Source organism: Rattus rattus, chromosome 10 (genome assembly GCF_011064425.1).
Source record: "Rattus rattus isolate New Zealand chromosome 10, Rrattus_CSIRO_v1, whole genome shotgun sequence".
Taxonomy (NCBI): domain Eukaryota; kingdom Metazoa; phylum Chordata; class Mammalia; order Rodentia; family Muridae; genus Rattus; species Rattus rattus.
In genome coordinates, this window is record NC_046163.1 from 89,705,649 (window position 1) to 89,718,455 (window position 12,807).

A 12,807-nucleotide genomic window follows, 5' to 3' on the forward strand; every position below is an offset into this window, starting at 1 on the left:
AGAAAGGGGGCGCGTCAAAGCAGGCAAGCAAGACCAGCAGCTTTTCCTCTGATCACTTCTAATCTGGCCCCCTTGCTGGCCCTAGAGGGGTGCCATCATCACATAAGGGAGGGTCTTTCCCTCCATCAGTTCTTGTAGGAATTATTCTCACAACTGGCTCAGAAGCAAGTCTCTGACAGCCAAGTTTAGCCATCACAATCCCAGTATGAAAAATTTGGATACAAATCTGACGCTCACCACTCTTAGAGCCCATGTGATTTGATTACACACGGAACATAAAATTTAGAGCAGGTTTTGGCAACCAGGCAGATCATATTTCTAAAGAGTCATCAGAATCATGAGGGTGGTTTTCCCTAGTTAAACACTTCCATGTTGCCCTGGGCTCACTCTCTCTTGAGAGCTAGTGCTGGCTGCAGCCGTCCTTCACCCTTGCTCCCTGGGTTCTGTCAGTAATCTCAGGGTGGAAAAAAAACACTTAGATCTGTGAGTGATTTGCAGGGTGCAGAGAGGGCCCTGAAACAACACCCTGTGGGGACAAAATCATCAAGCTGATAGAGGATGGCCTGACTTAAAGTATACTACGTGTTATTTATGTGTCACTATTCACTGCGTTTTCTACTTGGCAAAGATACAGAGACCAAGGTCATTATTACCAGCTGCAAATTTAATCCTGATGAAAAACGTGGATTGGGTGTCGTGAGTCTATATTTAGTAACTGATGCAATGGGAAATTAAAGATGTAAAGATCAATTTGGAGGTAGACTATTTGTTCATTACATAATGAAGCATAGTACTACTGTGCTTAGAGCATTTCATCCTAAGCTTCAGAAATGTGCCTAAGGCATCAGGCAAGAAAGGTAGACTCAGGATAGCTAATAGCTGAGGCATACTCCATTTAAGCTACACCCAAGAAGAGCATGAAAGAGAAAACCACAGAGTAGCTTTCCCTTGTTTTCCTCAACCTAAAATGTACTGAGTAATTAGTACATTTCCATCTCTCAGCTTTATCACTGAAGCTGATTTAGGGTTCACCTCAGCCATATTCTAAATGATAAAGCCACTGAGTTGTGAGATAAAGGAGATTCCACATACTCTCTGTAGATGTCCCAGCACTCTCAGACTGCATTAATTTTCTCACGCTCCTTCTAAGGTTATGTAGTATGAGTTCCTAATTTAAAACTATACGGAAGTATAAAAAAAACCTACTTTTATTAAAAAAAATCCGGATTCCCCTGCCCCCCACTCCTAGGCACTAGATTTATGATTTATTTACAACCATGGACTTATAAACAGCATGTCAAGAACTCTTGACTGGTGGTCAGGCTCTAGCACAAGTGAGACAGACAGAAAGACGGTCCTGGTGGCTCTGAGAGGAATCACGGCACCTTGGGTTTTCTGTTGGTTTGCTTTTTAAATTTATTTTTATAGTTGGGCTATACATATCACTAAAAGAGAGTCATTTGGGGGCTGGGGTTTTTCAAACCTTAAAGATGTAATATCATTTAAAAACCTAAAACCCTGCCAAGACAGTAATTTATTAAATTGTTTAAAAAGAGTTACAGGAAATCCACACCAGCACTAGAATTGCAAATGTTCATGGATAGTAACTAAAACGTAACTAACAAGTGATTCTGCAAACCATAGCTTTGGGGCAGGAGGGTGTTTTTAAATTTAACCTTGCAAGCCAGAAGCAACCATCAGGCCAAGCGCCCCTAGCAACAGGGTCCCCACGGCCGGATCTAAAGCCAGTCTAAAGCAGCACCTTGCAGCCAGCCTGGGCACGGGCGCTCGCCGCCCCAGACCACTCCACATCCCGACCTAACTCCGGGATCTGCGTTCCAGCGTCCACACCAACGGTCCAGGTGAAGTTTTAGAACGTGGTAATTATCTCCGGTGGCTGACTTTCGCGGAGTCCACTAGGCGGCGGGGCTGTGAACCCAGGGCGGTGGCTGACTCGAAGATGGTCTGCAGACAGATCTCTCAAGAAAAAGTAAGTCGATTTCCCTCCTCCCACGTGAACCTCGCCCACTTCTGCCGCTCCCGGCCGAGCTCACCTCGCCGTGGTCCCAAAGTCCCAAACTCACGTCCTCATTCTGCTGGAACTCACCAAGCTTTAGGACCGCGTGGGACCTGCCAAAGCCTTGCAGCCTAGCAGGAGGTGGGCGTGGCCTCTCGGAGAGGGCGGCTCCCGGCAGGGGAGGGAGGCGGACGAGGAGCGCGCGTCACTCTAGCTCTGGACGTTGATTGGCTGGGGTGCGGTGCGCGGAGCCCGCCAGCGTCTCCGCCCAGCCCCGCTGCTCCTCCTCCTCGCCAAGCCGCTCTGCCAGCGCTGGCTCGAGAGGGAACCGCTCAGGCCGTCACCGCCAACCCGGTGCGGACGCGGAGAAGCCGGAAGGAGGACGCGCTTGTCGACTTGCTCCTCCCGCACCGGACTCCCCAGCGGGCACGGAGCCCAGGGGAGGAGCCGCCGCGGGCACGCCCCGCCTCCGGCCGGGACGAAGCTGCCGGCCGGCCACCGCCTCCCTTCCCCGGTCGGCGAGACCCGCCCCCGGCCCGCCCCGGCGGCATGGAGGGGCAACGTTCTTGACGGCCGTGCCGCCGCCCGGGCGCTCGGCTCCTCCCGCCGCCCCCGCTCCCTCGCTCGCATGTCCGCACCGCCTTAGCTGAGGATGCTGAGGATGAAGCTGCCACCGAAGTCCACGCACCCCAGCGAGCCGCCGCCCGACGCGGAGGAGCCCGAGGCGGACGCGCGGCCGGGCGCAAAGCGCCGCCGCGCCGCCGCCGCGACTGCCGCCCGCCGCCGCCGCCGCCCACGGGCCTGCCACGGGGGCCCCGCCGCCGCCGCCGTCGCCGCCCCTGGGGCTCGAGCCGCCTGTTGCTAGCGGGCCGACGGCGGGCGCGGGCATGCCGGGCGGCGGCGGGCACGCGGCGGCGCTACGCGAACAGGAGCGGGTGTATGAGTGGTTCGGGCTGGTGCTGGGCTCGGCGCAGCGCCTGGAGTTCATGTGCGGGCTGCTGGACCTGTGCAACCCGCTGGAGCTGCGCTTTCTCGGCTCGTGCCTGGAGGACTTGGCGCGCAAGGACTACCACTACCTGCGCGACTCAGAGGCTAAGGCCAACGGCCTCTCGGACCCGGGGTCGCTGGCCGACTTCCGAGAGCCTGCCGTGCGCTCGCGCCTCATCGTTTACCTAGCGCTGCTGGGCTCGGAGAACAGGGAGGCCGCCGGCCGCCTGCACCGCCTCCTGCCCCAGGTGGACGCGGTGCTCAGGAGCCTGCGCGCGACTCGAGTCGAGGGCTCGCGGGGCAGCGTGGAGGACGAGCCGGGTGGCGATGACGAGCAGGACGCGGAGAAGGACGGCCCCGGCCCGGAAGGCGGCGGCTGCGCCAAGCTCGGGACTGGAGGCGGGCTCGGCTTCAGGGCCCAGGAGGAACTGCTGCTGCTCTTCACCATGGCTTCCCTGCACCCGGCTTTCTCCTTCCACCAGCGGGTCACCCTGAGGGAGCACCTGGAGAGGCTCCGCAGCGCACTCCGGGTGGAGCCGGAGGACGCGGAGGTGGAGCCGAGCAACTTTGCCGGCTCCAGGGCCCAGGTAAGGTGCTCGGAGGTGCGAAGGAGTGCAGTCGCAGCTCCGGCTTCCCCATCAGAGGCTTCGGAATCCAGCTCTGACCCCAGCCTCATGCAGGTGTCTCGGAATAACCACTCCGCGGCTCTCGGCCCGGGGTAGTCATCATTTTCTTGGGCGGCTCAGTTCCAGTCACCCACATGCATATAGAGCCACCCGCCATAACAGAATGATCTAGACTTCTCTAACGTGCACGAGTTGTCACGGAAGACTTGGAGCTTCCTGACCCTAGACCTCGGATGAGGAGTGTCGTGGGACATTTTGGGCTTTGGTATTTGGGCGCTAAGTGCAAGGGGAAAAGCCAAGCGCTTTGTGGGTGGGGGGCTGTCAACCACGGTCTATCCCTGGATGGCCTGTTTCCTAGTCTCAGCTTGTTTAAAACTGCCTTACCCCTTGGCACTCCCTGTGGCATAAGGGACTTTTCATACTTAGTATGTTCCAGTTAAGGTTTTGAATAGGTCTTTTGGCTTTTAGTTGGAGAACTTTGTATTCACTGGGGTTAGAGGGGGTTATTCTATGGAGACCTATGAATTGGCTGACCCAAGTACTAAAATCGGTCATCTGGGTAAAAGACCTGGGATGGCCTGGCTAAACCTTTATAGACTACCAAACAAGCTTTCCTAAAGGGGCCTGATTTCAACCTCAGATTTGGGGTCTGGTGATCTCTTAGGTCATTACTGTAGGCATTAACTGTTGTCTAAAAGAGTTATTAAAACACCACATTTAGTACATAGGAATCCACTTGTCTCAAACATTAAAGAATTTTTACAGTCTTGAAAACAATTTAATTAGGCCCAATAAACCACTAAAGAATGGTGATTTAATGGGGGAGATGTTTCAGTGGCATTAAAAACTGTAGATTAAGATCTTATTTTTGTGGATCAGATCTGACTGGAATGCCAGGCTTTCCACTTTAAGAGGGGGGATGCCCCTCCCTCCTCAGTTAACATGTATCAGCAGTCAGTCATTCAATAGCGCAGAACTAAAATTGAGCATTGTGTTTCACTAACGATTGTATAGACTCATTACGTTTAGGATCAGTCCCAAAGGGCCTTAGAGATCATGTAGGTTGAGTACTTCGTTTTTTTCGTGAGGCATTTGTGAAATCACAAGTTCATGTTTTATTTTATAAATCTTAACAAAACCCAGAAGTAGTAAAACTAATACCTTGCATTTTCTTGATTGTAAAATCATACCATCTTCTAGTGTCTCCACTACCAGCACACACACTTGTGTGTAATGATGGTAAAAGCTTAATTCACCCTTCAGCCTACTCACTAAATATACCTGAAAATATACACCACAGAGCTGTGGTGAAGAGAGCATGAGTTCGGGAACATGCTTTCTTGTGACAATGTAAGATAACCTTGAACTTGGTCTGATGAAAATGTCCCACAACAGAACAATTTACATCATCCCATGTGTAGTATACCAACACAGGTACAGCACTAATGGCAGAATTTTAACCGTGAGGGTCACCTTTCCTTTCATGTTGCTTTGAATGTGGTATGTGCTAATCAGAGTAATGAGATTTTTATCTTGACTGCAGTGCATGGCCTTTTCTGGCCACCAGCGATGGTTGGGAGGAGTGGACAAAGGAGATTGGGCATCCTGCCACTAATTTCAGCACATCATCACTTCTCAGGAAGTGGGAGTAGGGAATAAATTCTACAGGGATTAACGTGCTAAAACAGCGGGAGACACTGGGCTATTGCTTTGCGCCTATTTCTCCAGTAGTTGTTTAGGGTTGATGAACAGTTTATGTCCAATGAAACAACTTAGATCTCACCTTTTGGAGGTTTGTGTGTGTGGGTGTGTATGTAGGTTATTGTGGGTCCCCAAGTCCTCCAGCTAACGCTGTTTCGGACTTGATGTCTGAGCAGATCTTGTTGCTCCCAGGTTGTCATTCTTGAGGCTGCTGGTGCAGGTGGGCTTTTTAAAGTGCGGATCCCCGCGGTGCAGCCCAGCTGTTGCTCGGCGCTCGGTGACCTAAGCACACATAAAGTAGGGTGCTGGCGGAATTCTGCAGAGAGGGGGCTGGAGCTCATGCCGGACGCTCGTGGAGGCGCGGGGGTCCACCGGAGGGCGCCGGGGTCGTGCGTGGTCGAGGCCCACAGACAGCAGCGAGTGGGACTGCCCCTCCCCCGCCTAGCAAGATGGCGGTCGCGCAGCCCACGTGACCAGCGTCGATCAGCCCTGGCCCCGCCCGGCCCCAGCCTGGGTGAAGGGCTGGCAGTGGAGGTGGAGAAGCACGTGGGCCCAAGGCTGGTGGAGGCTTAGACCTGATCCAGGGGAAATTCATGGGGCTGCATTTAAGTTGCCCCGGAAGTAACTGGCTACAGTTATGCAGCTTCTCATTGCATAGGAACCATATTTGTCTTTATTAGTGTTTATGACCAAGGGAAGCCCTCAGTGGACGAAGAAAAAAACGAACTCAGTATTTTGCTAAGGTATACTGGTTCAGAATACTGTACCTAGCTTTAGAATTGTACCTAGTAACTATAAAGTGGGTCTCTTTAATTTATTTTATACTCATAATATTTATAGGTAGCAAGTGTACTTGAATGCCAGCTTTATTCTGTGCCCTGAGGGTGAAGTCCAGCATAAAGTGTCTTAATCATGGACAGTGTCAGTAGTTGATGACAAGTCCACCAGCCATCCTGAGAGTGTGCTTACTAGTCCACATCAGAGAAACAGGAGTAAACAAATGTGGTTTTACTCTTAGAAGTGACAGTTCATAGCTTGTGAAAAGGGGTTTGGGTGATTCTGTACATTAAACTTGAGTACTGGCACTCCCTTTAGGAGACTTGCACATAGATCTCACTTTCTTCCCCACTGCACTAGACCATTATGCTTGTATATGGTTCCACAAATAGGCTCAAGGAACAGTGGTGGGAATACTCATACGTGTCTTAGGAAATGTGTGTAGTTCTTTGTTAGACTTCATCCGTGAGAAATCTCTGCAGACACTGGACGTTAGACAGTTATCTTCCTGTTAGTAATAAGATAAACCATGAACACTTAGAACAGAAGAACCTCTGTGGCTTTAGGTACCAGCGTTATTCCTGTGTTTGAATGATCATAGACACTGGCACTATTCACAAGCATTCGCTGACCTCCTTTAGAAGATTTCCCCCTAACTAGGGATGCAGAGGTGTAAGAAACAAACCATTGGTTATCATGGGAGCGTACAGTGGCTGGTATTGTGTGGTAGCCCTTTTGTTTTTTCTTAATGCTTGAAGCTTGGATGTTTGACTTGACAAATAGTATTAATTTTTGAACAAAAGATCCCTGTGTCTTAGTGTTATTTAACCTCATAAGCCATACTTGAACTCATCAAAATTAAGTGGCCATAAGTCCTTTCCCTACTAAAATTAGTAAATTTAGTGTGTGTGTGTGTGGGGGGGGGTGTTGTAAAATTGTCACTTTTTCTGTAAATATGCAAATTGGCTGTGTTGTCCTTGACCGACCTACTCTGTTCAGTTTGTAATACAGATGATGTATGAGTTGTGCTGAAGCTTGAGAAAGAAAATTTTACAATGGGTTTTAGTTTAAATTTTACTTCTCCAAGAAAATCTGAATGTATTTGTGTCAATCAGAGTCCATAGAGAGAGCTGCTACTTAGAGGTTCGGATGCCAGAATTCTGCTGTTGTTGTATTAGGTGCTAAAATATGTAAGACACGACAGTGAAAAGGAGCAGTGTTTTGTTGTTTCTGAGACAGTTTCACACTGTAACCCACGCTTGCCTCAAACTGGGGGATCCTTCCTCTGCCTCCAAAGTATGGAGTAGAGGTCTGAACTATTTCTGCTCATTAGTAATGTATACTGCATTTGCTCTCTTAGGTCATTGCTGGAATGTGTCTTATGGTAAAGTGTTGGTAGGTCTTGCCTGAGGTTTTCTCACTCGTTGGAAGTTCTTATAACTTGTCTTCATTAGCATTTGAGTCTGGTCGGCCTCCTAGGTGGTCTAAGGGCAGCATGTCCTTCATGTGACATGCTTGGTTTGCTTGACTGCAGCAAGAACTGGAAGCATCAGTTGTGATGTCAAGCACTGATGGAAGAGGCTTTTTGTAGTCAGGTAATTATTTTAGTTAGCAAACTACGGTACATTAGTTCCCATGCAGAGGCTTCCTCCTGGGGTCCAAGGTGTAGAAGGAAAGTCTCTTCTCTAGCTAGGTCAGACAGGTCTCTCACCACCACACCCCTGCACTCACTCCTTCTTTCCTTTGTGGAAATGGATGGGAGGCTTGTGTGGTAGAGCTCTTGGGGATGAGGGTCAGGGGCGCATGTCTGTAACAGCACTTATCAGGGAGGGGTTTACATTTCCAGCCCCAAGACCTCAACCAGCCATCCCGAATCGGAGTTTTAGTGTCATCGGTAAAAGAAGGGAGAGTGATTGCACTAAGAGCAAGTTGCAAAATAATTCAGACTCTTTTGAACACATTCTCAGGCTAGCACAGGTTTCTTTAACACTAAGTCATGTCTTATTTTCAGGAAAGTGGGGTCTTTCTGTGTTTGGGGCCTTTTGGTTTTATACTTAAAGCCCACAGGGTAGAGTACTTGCACATTCTTAATTGCTGTAATTCTAGATAGATTGATTCTCAAGAAAGATACATAGTTTAAAAGATAGTATTTGGTTTTCAAAAAGGATACATAGTTGAAAGGATGTATTTGATATTTAGAAAAGCTATTTTTTGTCATATTTACATTGTTAAAAAAAATCTTTTAAAACCCCCAAAGAAGAAATCCTCTTCAGTAACAAATAATTTTCTTCGGTATTGGATTTGGGACTATAAATGGAGGAAAATACATATTTTGCATTTAAGTAATCATTAACTCCAGTGCAGTTGTAGTCTACTTAGTCACCACTTTTCACATTTAATTAGGAAATAGTAATTTAAATTTATGTGGAGATAAGCGTGACTGTACTAAAAAAAGCAATTTTATAGTTTGATTAAGTTACATAATCCTTTAGTTAAGGGCACAGGTTGGGACCCATGTACTTGTGAGCATTTCTGCATGGGAGCTGTTGTATATCTTTTTTACTTGTTTAATATTTTCCATTCTTTAAGAAGTGTTAAGGTTTGTTGTTTGGTTTCTGGGTTCTTTTGCCAGTTATTGTAGCTCATGTTGTACTGCTCGTAATCTTAGTCTTTGGAAGGTTGAAGTAGAGCGTCTGAGGGCGGTAGGGCTTTATCACAAACAACAACAAAAGAGAAGCAAGGGCTAGTACTCCCGAGTATACTAGTGCTTCATGTTACCAACTCTGATTGTCACGATGGAGCACTGTCACCGTACGCACAGAGAGTTCTCTGCTCACGGGTAGTTCTGGTTTGTCTGTGTAAACAGTCATGTGAAAGGGAAGTAGCCTGTGGGGTGTTTGCTGTAGGTAGTGGAGGCTCAGCCCTGGGTCCGTTTCCTCTTGTTCTTGTGCTCTAGGGAATATTTGCCCTTTGGTTCTCTGTTAACTGGCTCATAAGCAGTGTTCAATGCTCATTCAAGGAGTAGTTTATCTGAGGTTTTATTTTATGTTTTGCTTGCATGTATGTATCTGTGTCATGTGTGCCTGGTACCCTTAGAGGCCAGAGAGGACTTCAGATCCCGTGGAACTAGAGTTCCATGTGGTTCTGAGCTTCCATGTGGGTGCTAGGAACCAAACCCCAGTCCCTTATGAGGACAGCCAGTGCTTTTACTGCTGAGCCCTCTCTCCAGGCCTCCTCCAGCTTTTGAAAGGTTACTTTGCAAGCTTCTGGGGGAGGGGAGTATATGAGGTGGAGCTCCTTGTGTTGTATGTAACGACCCTAAGATGCGTGCACACTCACAGCAGTGCATGAGCTCATGGCTTAGTCAAAGGATGGATGTTTGCACAAGAGACTATGGTGGATGAAGAGACTACAGAGGGCTTTCAGGGTCAGATTAAAGGACTGGCTTGTCACCAGTTTGCATGGGGACCAATGAAAATAATTAGGAGTCTCTGCTGTGTCTCTTGAAGGTCAACTGTCACTTTTAACTTCATCTGTATAAAAACACTGATTTTTTTTTTTAAATTACAGAAGTACCCATTTCTTTTAATAGTACCATTAAACCTCAATCACCATGGTATGATTGATTATCTTAACCCTTAACTGTCTTACCTATTTACCCTGACTCTCTGCCTTTTAGTCATGAAGGATTAGTGACATATTCTTGATTCTATAGATTTGATCTTGAGTCTATAGATTTACAATAATTCACTACCTACTCCTCTTGTTTTAGCTTGTCCACCTCGTCTTTTGGACACTCTTTCTAAATCAGTCCTTCGTCATTTTATAGTTTCTTTCAGTGAATGATAGACCCTGGGCTTTAATAGACTCAACTCAAAGTCCTGCTGCCCATTCTTTCTTCATAAATAGTGCCTTTCTTCAACACAGGGTTCATGCCTGCCCCTCCTGTGATGATCTTAGGTTATCAGTCTTCTAAGTCTCCATCGATCCAGATTTCCACTGTACATACATTCCTTAGGAATTTGGGTGCTTCTAGAATTCTTACTTCTATTTTGAGCATACAGACCTGACTTTCTTGCTAGATCTTTACATTATCTTTTATTTACTTTTTGTCCTCATTGCATATATCATAATTGCTGTTATAATTTCTTAACCCTGAGCTTTCAAATGCAGCTCTGGAAGCACTGCTTTAAGAGCGAATGTATTGAACAGTGATTTCTTTCCCCTGGTCTTACTTGTACTCCCTCCTTGAGCCTCACAGGGCGGATGGGTCTGCACAGCTGTGTCCAGAGGTCAGAGTTATGGAGCACAGATGTGTCCAGAGGTCAGAGCTATGGACCGCTGTCTTGCTGTCTGGATAATTGACTTAGAGTCTCCTTCAGGGTTTGGGCTCCAGGTTGTGATCCATATGAGAGAGAAGGAGTGAGTTGTCAAATGGAGAACACTTTGCCTGTGCTTAGGAAGATAAAAACTTGACTTTGGGCACTGAAATGAGCACTCTGTAAAGTCGTGTGGAATTTTTGTGCTTATTAGTAAGACTGTGTAAATTGGGATAGGTTCCTACAGTAAAATGTATTTTTGTTTTAAGTGGTCCTGGAGGGGAAAGTAGTTATGTGTGATCTGAGACCTGAGTACTATTTGAGGGAAAAGGCCATTCTAAAAAGAGTTTGCACGATGGTGACATGAAAAGCTGTTGCTTTTGGAAATGGATTGTTTCCCTTGGACGGGTAAGTGGCTGCCCTCACTGGTTCGCTGAAGGGTCAAATGCTAATAAGAGTGTGCTCCCACTTAACTGCCTTTCTGCCGTCACCACTGTCAAGGCCCTCAGATGTCTACATGGTTCCAGGAAGTCTCCTGCACTGAAGGTGTAGCTGTGGCATTGCTGGAGGACCTCAAAGGTCTGCTGGCCCCTGGGCTGTCAGCCTCAGAGGACGTTGGTCTTGTCCGTCTGCATTCCCTTCTATTGTGCAGTAAGGCGGTAAAGGGCAAGATGCTAGAGCATTGCTGTGGGCTGGGGAGATGTGTGTGCAAGGCCAGGCCCTTCTGCGCTGTTTGCTCTGGTCACCTCACCTCACAGCTTGCTGTGGGGATGGACTAGCATAGGAATGAAGCAGTTCCTGGCCCGCTTTCCACCTTCCTGTACAGAAGCGAACTTTACTACCTGTTTGTTTCCTGTACCCTTGTCACTTTGTGTCCACTGTAGATTTTGTTTTTCACTGTGCACCTGTCATCTTAACAGGTGGCACTGTTTAGATTGACTCAGCAGAAGCAGGAAGAATTACACAAGGGACAGGCGAAGGTCAATCTTTAGGTTAAAAACTGCTGCCCTCTTTTCCTGCACCCTCCACTTCCTTCTCCCCGGGAAGCTTCTATGTCGGCATGATTGTGCTGGAACTTTCTTAATGGTTCAGTTCCCCCAAAAGGAAGCGATACAACAGTTTTAACTTTTTAATTAGTAATTAAAAAGACTCCCCCAAACTTCATAGAGTGACAGTGACAGTTCCCCTGCCACCTTGTTCCCTCTGTTCAGGCCTGCGTAGTTTGCCATTGTTATGGCAAGTATCACACTGAGAAGAGCGTGCGTGGACAGAAGCAGTTGTGCTGGCAGAGTGCATGTCCTCCAGGATTACCTCCGGGTACTCTCTCCAATCGTTTCTCTATACCCAGCTCTACAGTAGCTAGTTGTGCCATCCCCTTGCTGAGTCATCTGAGACCCACATTTCTAGTTAATTAGCCCCCAGAGAGGACGCATAGTCATAGCAGAAGTCTATATCTTACATGTTCTGAGATGCATCCATTTTACTGCTGCAGCTCAATTCATATACAAGACATGTTTTTCTTGATCTAGAAGGTGTTTGTATCAGGTGCTATAGGATAGTTCTGAAGAATGCCTTTGGTTGAGGTAAGATTGCACTAACCTCCTGTCTTGTGCAGTAGCTGCTAGGTAGAACAGAAAAGCAGTATTTCTCAACTTCTCCTTGGCTTATTTCTTCCACAGAGGTGGGAAGCAGAGCTTCATGAGGGAGATGTCTGTTAATGGTAGTCCATGGTAGTTCTCAGATGCCATGACATCTTTCCTTGGCTGAATGTCATGTTGTGTGACTTGTGAGAACAGAGGCAGCCTAACTGACAGCCTTTCACACTTGGTGCTAATAAGCACCACAGTTATGCTTTCCATAGCCCATTGGACACTTTAGAAAACAGCTTCAAAATTTAATCTGAAAGATTTTTGCAGTATTGGTACCTGCCTAGACTTGGGGATAAGAAGAAACTGTTTGCAGAATTTCATGGGTTGGTGGACATGGGTCCTACTTTATTAAACAGCTTGCTGCATAAACCCTGTAAAAAAAGCCCTTGAGCCCCTTTTAACTTTATTTTGGCAGTCATGCCAAGTTGCTCAGAATGGTCTTGAACTTAAGAGCGTTCTGTGTCAGCTTCCTGTGCAGCTAGGATTACAGGAATTTACCACCATGCCCAAGGAGTGTTTTCTTGAAGTTAGCTTCAGAGGTGTGATTTCAGTTGTGAAGCAACCATATTTCCCCGGTTGTTTGACTTGAATGCTGTGGAGGCAGTGTTGCTAATTAACTATGCTGAGATAACTTGTAGCAAAACTTGTTGTCTACTGCTTTTACAGCATACTGTTTTACAGCATGGTGGCACTGATCATACCCCATCCATTTTGATGGATATAGAGTAATC

The 12,807-nt window shown here is 47.5% G+C and overlaps 1 protein-coding gene across 1 annotated transcript in view; it reads left to right on the forward strand.

Moving 5' to 3' along the window:
* The first annotated feature begins 2,654 nt into the window (after positions 1-2,654).
* Zcchc2 (zinc finger CCHC-type containing 2) overlaps positions 2,655-12,807 on the forward strand; it is a 44,700-nt gene continuing 34,547 nt past the window's right edge. Inside the window, 3 exon segments of the mRNA XM_032915793.1 lie at positions 2,655-2,757; positions 2,760-2,810; positions 2,813-3,591. Coding sequence (XP_032771684.1) covers positions 2,670-2,757; positions 2,760-2,810; positions 2,813-3,591 — 918 coding nt within the window. The 5' untranslated portion in view covers positions 2,655-2,669.